Source organism: Echiichthys vipera, assembly GCF_963691815.1.
Source record: "Echiichthys vipera genome assembly, chromosome: 20".
NCBI lineage: Eukaryota > Metazoa > Chordata > Actinopteri > Perciformes > Trachinidae > Echiichthys > Echiichthys vipera.
Window position 1 is genome coordinate 20,794,541 of NC_139845.1, and position 16,306 is coordinate 20,810,846.

The window sequence follows — 16,306 nt, forward strand, 5'->3', positions numbered from 1 at the left end:
AATCAGGGTTCAAGAGGTTATGACAGGCTGATGTGTGAAAAAGGCAAATTGGCATTCATACATTTCACATGTAAATATGGGCTGAAAAAGCACTTCATGTCCTAAAGGACAGATGAAACTGTGCTGCTGCTCTGTAACAAGCAACTGAAAAGGATCTTTTATTTTACAATCAGCTCATCAGGTCCTTTGAGAAGATGTTCAGGAGGTGTTCAGCTTATGGCAACAATGGCTTCCTCTCATCGTCGTCAGTGTGGAATGGGCGCGCTCTAATTCAGGCATGAATAACTGAAGCATGAAAACAGAAACTTCTCACATACATCCCAACAAGATTGGCTTTTATTTGTTTTCATAAATTATTAAAATCAGAATCATATAGAATTCTTTCTTCGCAAAATCAAAATCCCAATTATTCTTTTATGTCAATGTTTGCCTTTTTAAATAGTTGATTTCAAAAAATAGATCTCATTCTTTCAAAATGTTGTAATATTTTGACATAGTTGCAATATCAACAAGCATAATTAAAAATGCTTATTGCTTAATTAGCGTGAAACATAAACTGCAGCTGAGGCTGAAGGGAATGTCATGAAATGGACCAGGAACTGGTCATATTTCTTTTTGTATTACCTATTTACAGTTGGCCCTTATTGGGACCACTATTGGGATCAGTAAGTAAGATAAATATTCTGTTTACTGATTTCAATGTCATATTTGAAGCAAAAAAACCAAAAACAGTTAAGATTGTGAAAATTTGAATTCTGAAAATGTATTTCAGGTTTACATGGATTATGCTAATACATTATTTCTTGCTGAACACAATCTTTAAAAAAAATCTGTCACAGTTTTAAGTTTCTCACTTTCACTTTGAACATTTTCTTACAAGTACTACTCTACTATATTCACAGGCATCTGTCACTTGCTGTTGACAACAGATTTGTCACATTTTTGTGTATTTAGTATACCGACATAGAGCAACAACGTCCCGTTTTCTAGAACATTACATTCACTGTATGTTTGCTGTGACACATTCTGCTAATGTCGGAGTAAGTCCTGAACCTCCCATGCTTCACGTCCACCCGCGGCTCAGACCTGACAGACTTAGCTGTCGCTCTCAGCTCGTACCAGGGAGAACCTTCTGGAGGGGTCAGGGATAAACCACCTCTCCCACATATCCAGGTGAACAGCAGGGTAATTCCATGGTTTAAAGGGACCATTCCAGTGCAGCAGCTGCGCCTCTTGCAGGAAGCTTTCTGAATAACGGGCATCTGGACTCCAGCCTGCAAACAAAGGAGAGCTTTTTGAAAAGGTGGTGCTACGATAGTTCAGGTTTCTTTATGTTTCTTTATGTAGTTAATGATTTCACTTTACCTCCATGCTTCTCTATTTAATTATTATTAATCTAATCTATTATGAATCAATTCTGAATTTTAATATGTTCCTATAATATTGATTATTAGGTGTTATCATTGGTCTCCCTCTGAGCCCTTCCTCAGTGTATCCAGTCCCCTTGGTAGGTTGATTTGTGATAAGCTCTGTTAAAATACTCTAAGAACTTTATTCATATTGTTAAAATAGTTTTTTCTTTCTATGCTAAAATGAGCATTCAATTGGGCCTTTATGGACTAATACTTAAATTCTTCTGAGGCTAAAAATAACCTTTGGTGCTGAAAACTGATGTCAACGCAGAAATGAGTCAATCTCCATAGACCCTCATGTTAAAATGGCGAAGTTTACAGCAGTAAAGATACGTTTACAGTCTGTTACAAAAAACAGTTTTGGTCTTATAGCTAATTTCCCCATTCAGGTCAAATGTACGGAGAGAATTTTGGTATAACTTAGGGCAGACATCTCCAAAAAAAAAAAGTATGTAGCATCTCCGTCAAAATCTGTTCTCTCTACTTGCTCCAATCATATTCGCCTCTGGGAATCGGCTTTGACTTTGACAGCTGCTCTGGGAGTGAAGTGCAGGCAGCATTTATGATCTATGATTTAAACTGATATTCAACACAGTCCCATGCCCATAGACTGTAAAACACAGACCCTCACAGCCCGAATCCTCCCGGTGCTCCAGATCAGCATCTAGTGTACAGTATGTGCCAGAGATAGTAGGTTGTACCGCAGGTCATGGTGCAACTGCGGCTATTTAATTAGCTTAAAGGAGCTAACGTTAACGCGGTGTGTTCCTAAACCATCTGTCACTTATGGAAACACCACCACACGAATGGCCGCAGTCCAGGTCGAGATGACGGAGTTAGCATGCTAATAATGCTAATCCTGACAACTAGCCTCCAAATTATTCATTAACTTTAACATCCAATAAAATTAAAACTAGCCTGGTACAAAAATATTCACCCTCCTAAGAGTTGTCATGGAGATATGCACTAAACATACAGACGAGAATGTTTTTTTGTAAACAAGTCCTAAGTAGGTTTAATTATGCTGTAAAAACGGCATGTTTAACATGGGGGTCAATGAGAAACTGCTCTATTATGCAAACTACCACTACTGGACACTCGGAGAACTGCAGTTTTTGGCACTTCCTGATTGGATCAACCAGGAAGTCGTCGTGGTGGGGGCTTGAGTCTATGGTGTGAAAAGGGTGAAGATCTTACCCAGGTGCCTGACGTGCCACAGTGGGTCCAGTGCTGTGTACTTATCATGAAACACTATTAGCATTGGTGGAGTGGCCACACCTCCTGCCATGGCACTGCTGTATATGTTCTGCCTGGTGGAGAGGAGGAAGAGGGTTTATGATCAGGCAGATGCTTCTTCTGCTCCACAACTAGACAAAACATATGTTAAATCCTACATGCATGAAATACAGTTCAAAGTGCTTACAATTTAAACAACAGTCTATACAATATAAGAAATATATTAATATTACAATAAAGGAGTGTACTCATGTCACAAGCCAGCTAGTCTGGTTTACTGGATATACAGTGCTGGGATAAAGCCTGACATCTCCGCTTTCTATTTTTACAATGGCACTGATGCTGCATCCTCCAAAGACTGAGACTGTGATTTGTTCCCCCTATAGAGCTGGTAAGTCCCACCCCTGTAATACAGCTTCAGGTAGACCCCATGGGACCTCAGCTCCTGAAAAATTGACATTAGTGTCTATTGAAATGGAACAGTTATTTCCTGGTCCCAGTCATTATCTGTCCTGGATTACACATATGTTGTTTGTGGAATTAAATGATCATTTTTTCATGTAAGAGTTTGACAGTTTATTGTAAGATTGTTCAGTGAAAGGCTCTGGAAAAAGCCTAATGAGAATGACTATATTTCATGACGCCAATCTGAGGTCACGTCATCACACTTACCGTATTACAGGGGCGGGACTTATCAGCCCTATACCAGAATGATAAGCTGGTATAGCCAGATCATACTGCAGCACTGACACAGAGCTGTGGAGAGTTGGGGCTATTAGAAACTAGAAGCCAGCACACAGCAAGTGGACTGCAACTAAATCTGCAATATGTGTCAAGGTTTTCACGGATCATAATGTAGAGATTTACATTCACAGGTACAAAAAAGCTACAGAGAGCCAGTCCTCTGAAGCCAAACCTGGAGAAAGACTCTCTCTTTTCAGTGTTTTACCTCACACTTTCCTTAAAGGGCCTTGACATGATAAGCTTTTTGCGCTGGGCTCACAGTGAGGTGGGGGCGCAGAGACCCAGTAAACGGCTAAATCAAAGCTAGTATTATAACAACCGTTATCTTGTAAACTGCCAATTAACAAACCTGGTGTGCCTGCTTATAAACCTCCAGGCATTACGTTTTCTGTAATCATCGTGAAACGATTTTAATGTAATGTTAAATAGTTTGGGAAACTCAGACTCACAATAAGTTTTTATTCCATATTTCTAACCGACTTGATGTCGCTCTCTAGTTGTCTAGGAAACGTAAATGTCACACTCTAAGCTTATATCTCATTGGTTTTGCTTTTGAAAGGTCAGCAGAAACTAGGTCGAAGTTCAACTGATTTGAACTTTGAGCGCAGCAGCAGAGAGACAAATCTAAGCAGTGCGCGCCGCTACATTGGGCGCTGCCACCTCCTCCATAGGAAATAAATAGAACGGCCGGTGCAAAGAGTTTTACCGAATATCATGTGTAGGGGCCTTTAGTCCCCTGGCTTGAAGACTGTTGGTTTTGGTCTTAAATTGAATTTTGGGGATCTTCAACCAGTATCGAGTGAGACCTCTGCAGAATGGCCACCGTGAACCGGGGTACAACGTAATCGAACACACCAACAATATAAAGTACATCAAATAAAAGTTCTTGATTTTGCCACTGACAGGCTCAGATTGTAATTAGAAGTGTCTGATTGTATTGTGGAAAGATAGTGAAGTCTTATTCGGAAATCACACAAAGGTACTTTTAGCAAGAAGACAGTGGTGTGGAACTTGAGTGAGAGAGAGGAGTGCCGACGGGGAGAGTTTGTTGTGAAGCATAGCTATCCAAAAGTTTTAAAATAAAAACAATGGTTTGTGTTTGTGCATTTCCGTAGTGCCAACAAAATGTGGAGGTACACGTCAGACTGCCCCATAGACTAACATTTCTGTTGGATGCAGACAAGCTGAAGTTAGGCTACAGTTGTTGTGCTACAAATGGATCCTAACCTTGCAGACCATTGGGACGACTAGTGCCTTTACTGACGAAAAACGCTGTTTGCAAGAATCGAGAGCTAGCTGTTCACCTACATCCGAAGCTGCACACGAAAGCATAGCAGGTTAACGGCAACTCTCCATCTTTCTTGATACAACCAGACACTTGGAATAACAATCTGAGCCTGTCAGAGGCAAAAACAAGCTCTTTTAGTTGATGTCCATGGGCGGCCTGGTTCACAGCTGCTGGGTTGTAGCGCTTGTACTTAATACTGGCCCGGTTTCAAAACTTGTTCCTCCCATTAATCATTTAGATACAAATACGTAGGGAAATAGGGTTAAAAATACAGAAATTCTCCTTAAGAAAGAGTAGACGGCCAGTTGAGTCATGTTGGTTACAATGGACTCAATTGTTAAGAGGTTTTCATAGCAAAGCTCTCAAACACTCCTGTGGCAGAATCCAATTCTCTGCTGTACTTGTGAGTCATCGAACTACAGTAGAGACCCGGGTGAAGGAGGCCGTCAGAAATTTTCTTTGTAAAACACAGACTAGCCTACTATTTTGAAACAGGAACTGCTGATGAATATAATTTTGTACGCAAGAAAATGTTCCGTTGTTTTCATATAGTTCTACTTTACCGATAAAATGAACACATTGTTTTTGTACAAGACGAAGTCATTGCAAAGAATTGTTTTGAAATCAATCAGAGCTTTATCTTTGAACTGGATATGGGTCTAAATGTAAATCGATGGTTTCCAGAAACTGCTTGTCACTGTGCGCACCTGAAATTCTCCTCCATCCATTTCTCCAGCTGTTTGGTGATCTTCTGCTTCTTCCATTCGCTGACATCTGCCACAAACACTCCTGGGTTGAAAGAGCAATCTCTGGGGTTGATGCCCAGGTCTCTAACTTCCTTTTTCCTATAGTCCAGGAAGCCCATGTAGGTTGTCTAGGGGACAAGCTCAGAGGAGAGGACGCCATATTTCAATAACCAAAGTGTCTTTACAAAGGAATATAACACATCAATTCCTCTAACGGGGTCCAAAGTGAATACCCTGCAGTTTACAACAAATGTCAGTTAGGTGAGAAGCTTTCTTTGCAAACTCGTGAACCTGTGAAACCCTTCAGATGAAAATGTTGCTTCTGTTGTTTACTTATGTTTAGCCTTTTGCTTACTCGCAGCATTAGGCTTGGCCGTAGCCATGAGCCTTTGACTATAGTTGGTTAGCAGAAGGCTAAACTATTAGAGAGATGGAGAGAAAATGTTGCTAATAGTTTAGCCAAAGACATTTTAGAAGCGTTTGGTTTACGGTAGCCATGAGCTCACTGCAGCTGCTCAGCTGCAGTTATATAGCTGCAATTCTATGGGAATTACTGTCCTTGTGTTTGCAAATTTATGGGCCTTTAAAGCCCTTTGAAATAACATATTGCGATTCAAGGCACTAGCTAGCTACATGTTTATGCATAAAATGTGTCGGTGAAGCGTCTAGCTATGCAAGACTAGCCTTCTTCTAACTGCAGTTGTGAGTTTAGCCGCAGATGACGTGAAGTCCTGTCAAGGGTTAACAGAGGGCTAAAACTAGTAGCGACATTTTCGTTCTATCTATGAAATGCTTCACTGATATTGACACGGGAGTGCAGCTAGCTCATGGTCGTGGCCTAGCGACTAACTTATAGCAAAAGGCTAAATAGCAACATTTTCTGACTCTCTGCAACACTGATAGAGAGAGAGAGAGAGAGAGAGATAGAGAGAGAGAGAAAGAGAGAGAGAGGATGACATGCCGCAAAGGGCCGCAGGCCGGAGTCGAACCCCGGTCGCTGCCTTGAAGACTTTTAGCCTCAGGATTGTCCAGTACTGGATCAGACTTAATTCCACAGTCAGAAAGGATGTGCACATGCATCAGTGCTTGTACAACAGCCAATAGGAAAGCTCTCTCTCTGAAATGAACTGTGATTGGCCAAAGTCTCTAGTCACATGCTTGACTTTCTAAAGCCTGAAGAAAACAGAGCCCAGAGGAGGTGCAGACGTCTACTTTCCTCTCACTTGGATTACAATATGATTTAAGGAATTTTTGTCCAACAACACTCAAAATGAACTGCCTACCGCAGCTTTAATTATACATTTACATGAATGCACATGAATGAAAAAAGGCATGCATATGTACGGCACACTTCTATTTACAGACACATAGCTAAAGGTAAAAAGGGAGCTGGTCCACAATCATTTTTGCAGATGACTGAATACTGTGTTCTTTGATTTTCAGACAAACAGCAGTTGTATTTCCTCTACACACTGGCAGGTTAAAACAAATATAAAAGTAAATACAATATATTTTGTTAAAAATAAGAATCCACCTGCATGCCGATGCTGCGCACCATCTCATGTGTGGATGGCAGGTCACAGTCAGTGGAGAAAGCAGCAGCATGACCTGGCTTCAGTTTGATATTAAACAGATCCTCGATGTTGCCTGAAAAGCACAAAAAAGCATGATAAAAGTGATGTGATCAAAAAGTGATAAAATATACACATACTCAAAATACTGACATTGTTTAATTCATTCTTTTCAATAAAAAGACATTATTAATACTTTTATCTATAACTTGAAACCTGTGTGTGGTTTTGATGATTATCAATATGTGAGAAATTCTCAATCTTAATCCAAACTATTAAGGTGCAAGATTTGATTGCATTTAAACCAATAAGTCAGATTGCAGATATCAACTTCAGATTTCTTTCTTTCTTTTTTTAAACAAGAAAGTTGGTCAGTTTGAACATTAAACATCTTGTCTCTGTAGTGTATTCAATTGAATATAGGTTTAAAAGGATTTGCAAATCATTGTGTTCTGTTCAATTTATGTTTTACACAACGTCCCAACTTCATTCCAAAATACTTTACATAAAATGGTGCAATCACAAGACGAGTAAAAGTAAGATGTTTGTTAGTTAACTGAAGAAACTGCAGCAGTAAATACTTCCCTTATTCTTCACATAATCGTATTCTGTTTTCAATGACGTTTTACACAACTTCCCTGGACTAGGGGTTTGTATTTTAGTTGTCATAATTTGTTGTTGTTGTTGTTGTTGTTGTTGTTGATGTTTGTGTTGTTGTTGTTCCTGACTTGGCAAGGTCTCAAGGTTAATGAAACTTCATAGTGTATGAATATTACATATACTGTACATTTGTAATATTATGCACTTAATGAAATTTATAATATTGTTATTGGGGACGGTATTTCTAGGCACAAAAATATTACTGGTGCATTATAATGCATTACATTTTTCTTATTTCTATACATGATTTACAACTTTGAACTTCTTTAAAACAGGATCTATCTATTATGATCTATAATTAAAATAAACAGATTCATTTTCTTCCATTATATGTTATTCTTAAAATGGTAGTAACAGATGGAAAAGTTACATTTGCCTTAAAACAGTTGAATCTGAAGGAAACAGCATGAATGATTTTCATATGGATTCCTTTCAACAATGGTCACATACATACCCTGCACGATGACATCATCGTCTAAGTATATCACCCTCTTATGGTTGATGTCAAGCAGAGGTAAGTAGAAGCGCACAAAGTTGAGCTGCAAAACAAAAGCAAATGTCTTATACCTCTTTAAAACTTTACATTTAGACAGTGGGGTAGAACACTTCATTGGGGCATGTATACAGTATGTATGGGTACATGAAAAAAGGCACAGCCAGAACTCACTGGATGTAACAGATCAGGTCGAGAGGAATCTGGCTTCACCTTTCCTTTAAGAACCATGGGGTTAAACTCCAATATCTTATATGTGATACCTTTCAGTTTAGTCTTCATTATGTACCGTCTGGGAAGATGCAAAAAAAGCAAGCTTAGATGAATAAACATGAGAGTCATCAGGATAGACAGAAAACACCAATATTTAAGTGACGAACCTTATCAGTTTCACGGCGTCACGAAGAGTGACAATATAGAAGAAGACGCTGGCGTCTGTGTTGCTATAGATGCTGTTGATGGTCGCCATGGCTGCACCGACGCGCTCCTCCGATGCACATATGACGACGGGGACAACATTATCCGCCTCTGACACTTTCGCTGCCGGAACTCGTGCTGGACTTCTGAGGCTCTTCCAATGATCTGAGAGACCCCCCCCCCCCCCAGAAAATGATCAGTAATCCCCAGAAACATTACTCAAACAGAAGAACAACAACAGGGACATTTTTTCAGTGACTGATTAAGAAGAAAAATGACATTTGTTACTAAAGTGAGTATTTCTGGCAGCAGGACGGTGTACGAGGGACTCAAAACAAACTAAACTGTGTGTGTGTGCATAGTATTGAAGGAACAAGTAAGGGACAGGAAATTAGATTAGATTATGGACTCCTCGAAGGGCATTAACCCGCTTACACCATGGTTTCTTTTCGAAGAAAAACTAAACTAAGACCATTCATTTTTTTTTTTTTTTCAAACAACTCTGTCTCCCTTGTATCACTGGGAGCGTACCTATGTTCCCCGGGTCCTTGATCCCCACTTTGTATGTGACCGGGGAACATCGGACCCTTTCTTGAAACAAAGGTCCAATGTTCCACGCTTTTCCCAAAAAAGAGTCCTACGTCTGTTATTTTTTACACAATCAGAGCCAAATTCCCTGGCAAATAGGCTTATGTAGACCCTAACAGTACCCCTAACCCAGACCCTAACTGTAAACTCTAACCCTAACAAAATGCTGAATTAAATCAGAGGAGGCATCACCTGATAACTGGAAAAATCACTCCCATCCAGTAAGGTTCTTATGCAATGGAAACGTTCACCTGTCCAGTAAATAGGATGGACCTTAGCAACAGCTCAGCGACTTGGCAACAGGTGATATTTCTAGCTCGCTCAGCTCATAGAACCCTTTGGCCCAGCTGTTAGCCACACAGCTAATGCTAACGCTAGGCTAGCAAGATTCAAAGTCAATAACATGGGTAGGGTTGATAAATGGTAAATATAATTTGACAGTATGTTAAACAACAAGTCAGGCTAGCTATCCTGCCATGTCATTTTCCCCAAATCAGTAACAAGATTTCCACCAACTAACAATACTTTAGGCGGCGTGTAACGTTACTGTCGGCCGCAGCCTGAAGTAGCGAGTTCAATAAGGAACAAAGATGAGCACTGTAATACAAAGTTTATAGGTGTAGTGCAAACTTAGTTTTACAATTTGTTTTAAGTCACTCTTTAGAAAGTAGAGAGATAGAAAGTAACTTATAGGGAGTACGGAGTATAACTTTGACACAAGTGAATTTGCTCTGCAACGATTTAAAACTAAGCTTGTGTGGATGTACCTGAGAGTTTGGGCCGAGTGGAGGCTCTGAGCAGTGTACTGTGCAGGAGAACACATAACATAAGCACCAGCAGCACCAGGAGGATCCGGTTAACTGGGAAAGGCACAGATCAGTCAGTCAGTGTTTGACATGCATAAAAAAATCTTATATCCAATCTATAAAATGCATATTATCAAGCCACAATTAAAGCCCAAGCTGATGCTTGATATGTCTGACCAAGAAACCAAAATGAAGTAAAGGAATAGTTTGGCATTTTGGGAAAAACCCTTTTGCTTTCCTGCTGAGAAGATAGATAACACTCTCAGGTCTGTTTATGTGTGAAGATGGAGCCAGCAGGTGATTAGCTTAGCTTAGCATAGCATTGAAGCAGAGGGAAACAGCACCAAAGGTAAAAATACATCCACCAACATGTCTTAATCGCACTAGTTAATAAGTTGTATTATGTTTCTTAAATCAATTATCAAACAGCAAAAACAGGGGGAAACAGCTAGCCTAGCTGAGACGTAGTTCAGCATGTAATGAACTCCCTGAAACAAATGAGAATGTGTTAATTAGTGGGCTTTAGATTTAACCTGACTCCGCCAGATGGATTGATTCTCATTTTCTCAGCATATCCATCTGGAAACTCTTGTTTGGAGATTTTTTGGGAAGGGGTGAAAATACTGGTTGCTGATTGGATAGACCATCTGTCAGATCAAAGCTCAGAAAGATAGGATATTTGTCGTTTGTGTAACGCGAATTTACGGATAAAAGGCACAATTTCAGGTGCCCAGTCCATATTCAACAGAAGGATCCTAGAGAAAAAAGCAAAAAAGCTACCAGACTAAGGGATACCGCTGTCTGAAAATGTGTCTAGATCAGGTCGGATTTGCATGCGTTGCGTCAAACTTAGAACTGCAAAACCAACGCTGATTGGACGTCGCTTGGCAAACTCCATATTTTCTCCGCCACACGATACCAGACTGATCTGAGAGTAAAACACAATGGAGCCCAGGGATCAGGATGGACTCATGAAGCTACTTTAGATGTGCGCATATGTGTATTTCTGAACTCTGAGCGCAAGGCTAGCCATTTCCTGCCAGTCTTTATGCTAAGCTAGGCTAATTGCCTCTTGCTCTAGCCACCGTGCTTAACTTCACCCCCTCGTCTGAGCATAACTCCGCCTACTGCAACTTTTGAAAAATGCAACAGTGTGCAAGGGGCTCAGAGGGGGTCAGATAGATTAGAGAGCATTAACATTTTTAAATTTGATGACATAGAGACGTCCCAACCTTTTATACAGTCTATGGTCCCAACTGCTCTTCTCTACCTCATTATTGCCCTTCGCGTTGAACCCTAATCTATGATGAGAAATGTCAATATTAACACCAGCCTTGATGTGTTTCACCACCGTAGTCATATCTTTTAGTTTACAGTTTAAAAAACATGTTTAAGTGTGCAGTTCCTCTCTAATGAGCAGCATGAAACTATGTGATTTTCTTAAACTCGCAGCAAGAAGATTATGTCAAGCCATTCCTTTAAACAATTTCGTCATTATCGTCACACCGGCCTAAATCTATGTTTTTACGTTTTCTTCTCATAGCAGCGGTTTCATCTCTAAAGTTGTACTCTCTTCTCTGGCTGCTGTCAGGTAGTCCTGAGAGAGAGGACTATCAAATACCCATCTGCAACCGGTACGCAAACACTTTTATCACTTCTGGCTGCTCACTCAGGTGCCGTAACTACTTCTGCACAGTCTGAGCAGCAGTTCAGCACTTATGAGCCAGTTCAAGGATTGCACATATGCAGGACTGCTTACTCAGACATTTTTATGAGAATTCTTCACTGAGGATCCAGTTTCAAGGTGTTTTTTTCTCACTTAAAGTAAAACGTCTAAAACATTAGAGATACTTTGCTGATTTTATACAAGGATTGTATCATGGCGGTGTGTGCAGTGTGTGCAGTGTGTGCAGATGAACACTGTTTGGCTTTCCTCCGTGGAGCATGGGTGGTCCGCCAAGTGTTGTCGTTTTGCACCATCATAATCTGCCAAAATCTGGCAGTCCTACGCTTTACTCTTTGGGGACAGAGGGAGGCCAAACCCTGTCCATCTGCACACGCTTCCCACACTGCCATGATACAGAGCTGGTATTCCAATTATTCCTCTAAACCCAAATCTGCAAGACTCGAACCTGAAAAAAGAACAACATTTGTTACAGTTTTTGTTTTGACGTTTAAATTACGTACACATTTATAGCATACGTAAACTTTACTTTACTTTAAACTTTATTTTGGAAGGAAACACAAGTGTTTTGCATTCAGTCCAAACTGCTGTTCACACACTGGATCGAATCCAGAACAGTTAGAAGGAAAGTTAACTCTTTACAGCCCGTCATCTGGTTACCTCATCACACACACACACACGCACGCACGCACGCACACACGCACGCACACACGCACACACACACACACACACACACACACACACACACACACACACACACACACACACACACACACACACACACACACACACACACACACACACACACACACACACACACACACACACACACACACACACACACACACACACACACACACACACACACACACTTAGTGCACGTGCATGGAAGCTGAACGCTTCCCTGGTCTGAAATGTGAAGGTCCTTTTTAGCAGCCTTCGTCCGCTCAAAGGAAAGCTGATATTATTAATGATATGAATCTGTTCAGTGTTACCGTCCATCAACAGGAAGGGAAGACATTTACTCTTTGTTTCATGGAAATTTAGAGACTTGATCACTTACTTTTTCTCAGGAGAGCCATATTTCCTGATTGCTTCCAATGACATCTGCAAACAGAGGCATACACACACACGCGGACACGCACACGCACACACACACACACACACACACACACACACACACACACACACACACACACACACACACACACACACACACACACACACACACACACACACACACACACACACACACACACACACACACACACACACACACACACACACACACACACACACACACACACATGCACACACACACACACACACACAGACAGAAGTATTAAGTCACTCAAGAGAAGTTGATGAAATATCCCTTGGCCCTAATAATGATGTATTGAAGGATCTGGCAATTCCTTCAGTGGAGTATTACCGATGAAACCTGGCAACACAGCTGAAAGTGACATATAGTGTATTTGATATTTAACAAGATGACAGGCCTCGTTTGTTTTTGCACAAATGTAGAGGAGAGAACGTGGCTGAGAGTAAACCCGGCTGAAGAATGGAAAAATCAAGTTTCTCCTGCAGACATTTAACTGTGACAAGCAGCTTTTTCTTCGACCCGTGACCTCAAATAGGAAATCGTTACTGTGAATGCTGAACTAACCGGCACAGTTAAAGATGAGCCTTTTGGCTGACACTGGCCCATTTGCAGCAGTGTTGATTAAAGTGCACTGTCCCTGATGAATAAATGAATAAAGAATCAAATCACTACGTTGCTACTTACTAACTAACTTATTACTATGTTACAAATGTTGTATCTCTCAGCTGTCAATGCTTTGATTGAACCATTTGATTGAACTTTACCTGATGGCCGCATAGAACACATTTATAATCCTTAACACAATTACTACAACACAACTACAATTTTTTACAAATTTGGTGCAAAAAAGGACTAACGGCACAAAGGAGCTAACAGTCATATAAAAAGTACTTTTTTGGTATATTTTATGTTCTTTGGCAAAGGAACTTCTTCCTCAGCTAAAAGTTTCTCTCAAACCAGGAATACCTCACATGCTCTCTATTGAACCTACTTCTTTTTGTTGGGAAAGCATTTGTCCACAATGCCTGCATTCTTGCTACATTGTGGATGGCAAGTGGAAACAAACCTCCTTGAGCAGAAATAAATAAAGAGGATATTTAGAATGTCCAGCTGAGCTTTCATAGCCAGATGGTTCATGCCTTTACTGTCCATGTGAACCGAGTCACCACCAGAGTACGTCAAACAGGTGGAGAGATTACATCTCTACACTGGCCTGGGAACGTGTCGGGATCCCCCAGTTAGAGCTGGTTAATGTGGCCCGGGAAAGGGAAGTTTGGGGTCCCCTGCCAGAGCTGCTGCCCCCGAGACCTGACCCCGGATAAGAGGTTGAAGATGAGTGATGAGTGCGTAAATATCGGACCAGGAATGACTTCCAAACTAGTTGTGATGTCACAAACCCCCCTCGTGGGCCTCCCCTTCAGATCAGATTTTCAACGAGAACATAGAAACGTTCCACTTCCTGCAGATAAATGTGACAGCAGCTTCCTCCTGTTTAACTCTGTGCAAACACCATTCTGCAGAAAGAGAAGAAAATATTTGACTGGAGGGGACTTTAAAGGATAGAACACCCGTCAGCACAGCAGGGCCCTCGTTTGGACGGATCTGATTAGGACTTGTTGGAGAGAGTTTATTGTCACAGCAAAACTCAACATAAAGAAAAATCAGATCCATTTCAGAAATACGTTTTGTGACGCATATTTTGCAGGTGTGTCACATGTGTGCGTTTTATTCGACGATGTGTGTGAATGTTGACTTCAATTTTGTTTCTTGTGTCTGTGAAGTCTGTCCTCTTTCCAGGTTACGGGGTGGAAAGGAGCTGAAGAAAATTACGTTTCTTCCCTGTTTGAAGTTTTTTTAGGACTTTTCCTGAACTGAAGCGATGGTTTTAGGACAGGAGTATCATATGCCGTACAGATTTTAAAGCCCCCTGAGGCAAATTTGTGATGTCGGGCCATTTGTGGAGTTGCCACTGCGCTCTGACCTGCCGGTGCATTCTCCTAGAAAGATGAATCCATATAAACATTTGGGTTCTATAATTCAAATTGACTTGACTTGCATAAACTCATGTGTGTGACTGTGACAAAGTGCCAGTGTAAACTCACTGAGGCCCAAAGCCATGAGGCGCTGGACAACACATGTGGCTGTAGTTGTCCAGAACCTTCCACTTCCTTCCTCCCTGATGCCAGGGCTCCATCAAGGAATCTGTATGCCGTCGAGCCCTTTAACCATTTATACAATTACGCAACAGAGATGCTTAAACAAAAGAAATGACAAAACGCACATGTCAACTCTCCCACGGCTTAAAAATCCTCCTCGGATTTTGCTCCGTCACTCTCCCCTCCTCTTACAATCACCAAGTGGGCTTCACTGGCGGACCCCTGGCAGGAAACAGCACACTTTAAACGGCTCATCAGCTTCAGTAGTCTGTCTGCTTTTCATGTTTCATGTAAACCTTCGCTCTCATTAACTCTTTAACTCAATCTGAATGAACTGGTCTAGGACAGGACGTGCGGTTTGTGTCATGCATTTGTTTCTGGTTTTTGTTTGTCACAGTTTACAGCCAAAAACATCTGGACCTGATCAGCTACACACACACTGAGGCGCCTACCAAACTCTGTCTTGTCTTCATTCAAACACTTGGTTGTCTGTTCAAAACTCTGAAGATGACAATGGATGTCAAATAAAGGATACTAAATATTAAGATGGGAGGTGCTCCCCCTGTCTTGAAGTTAATAAATGGCTCCTTCATAACAGTATTACGTAGCAAGCAGCTGCAGTAGTCCCTAAATGTTTGCATGGAACTGTGTCTTTTCAGTGTGTGTGTGGATGGGGGTTGGGGGTTCAAACCAACCCACTTAGGTCATCACACTGCAAAAAATCCCTAACTTGGATAGAGTAGTTAACTTTTTTTGAGCTATAGTTAACTCACAACAAAAAAAGGTCTGTAACTTCTCATTGATTTGCTCTGGAGTTAAACAGTTTTGGGGTATTTTCTCAAAAAAAAAAGTTTGAAAGGAGCTTAAAAGAGGTCAGTCACTTCCCCCAAGGACCACCGTCTCAACAACAAACAAACACAAACACAGCAACCCTGATTCTTAATCCCAGAAAGGTCTTAAATTGCATCGGCACAATGGAAAAACATTACCATGCATTATGCATTTACAGACTCTCCGTTTGCTATTAAAGTCAGAAGTTACCTCAACACGTTTTTGAGGCTAGACATTTCTTTCAGTGTGGCAGGACAAAAAGTTCTCCTGTCCTACAAACACACCAGGCTTGCACATTTAGCTCAAAATACACAGATACGCTGTTTACGTATATGTATACAACATATCTGACAGTGTGCCACAGACATAAAGGTGCAGAAGTGCATTTAGGGACCTATCCACTTTAGAAGACAGAGATGAAAGGGGGTGTGTCCCTGTTGGCTTGATAGTATCAGTCATCTAACACAATTTAAAGCACATTTCAAACGTTTAACATGTACTTACCAGAAACAGGGGGTTGGTAAATACGGTCAGTGTAATTCCTGATGTCCGTGGTCCATGTTGCAGGCTCA

At 41.0% G+C, this 16,306-nt stretch overlaps 1 protein-coding gene across 1 annotated transcript; it reads right to left on the bottom strand.

The window, feature by feature from the left end:
- Window positions 1-410: 410 nt before the first annotated feature.
- Window positions 411-16,303, bottom strand: glt8d2 (glycosyltransferase 8 domain containing 2). Its single transcript, XM_083934731.1, has 10 exons — window positions 16,239-16,303; window positions 12,709-12,752; window positions 9,923-10,015; window positions 8,531-8,732; window positions 8,325-8,442; window positions 8,112-8,196; window positions 6,961-7,073; window positions 5,388-5,554; window positions 2,610-2,722; window positions 411-1,274 (listed from the first exon to the last, which is right to left on the bottom strand). Exons 2-10 carry the CDS (start codon window positions 12,725-12,727, stop codon window positions 1,096-1,098), a joined length of 1,089 nt encoding a protein of 362 aa, XP_083790857.1. The 5' UTR covers window positions 12,728-12,752; window positions 16,239-16,303; the 3' UTR covers window positions 411-1,095.
- Between the last annotated feature and the right edge of the window lie 3 nt (window positions 16,304-16,306).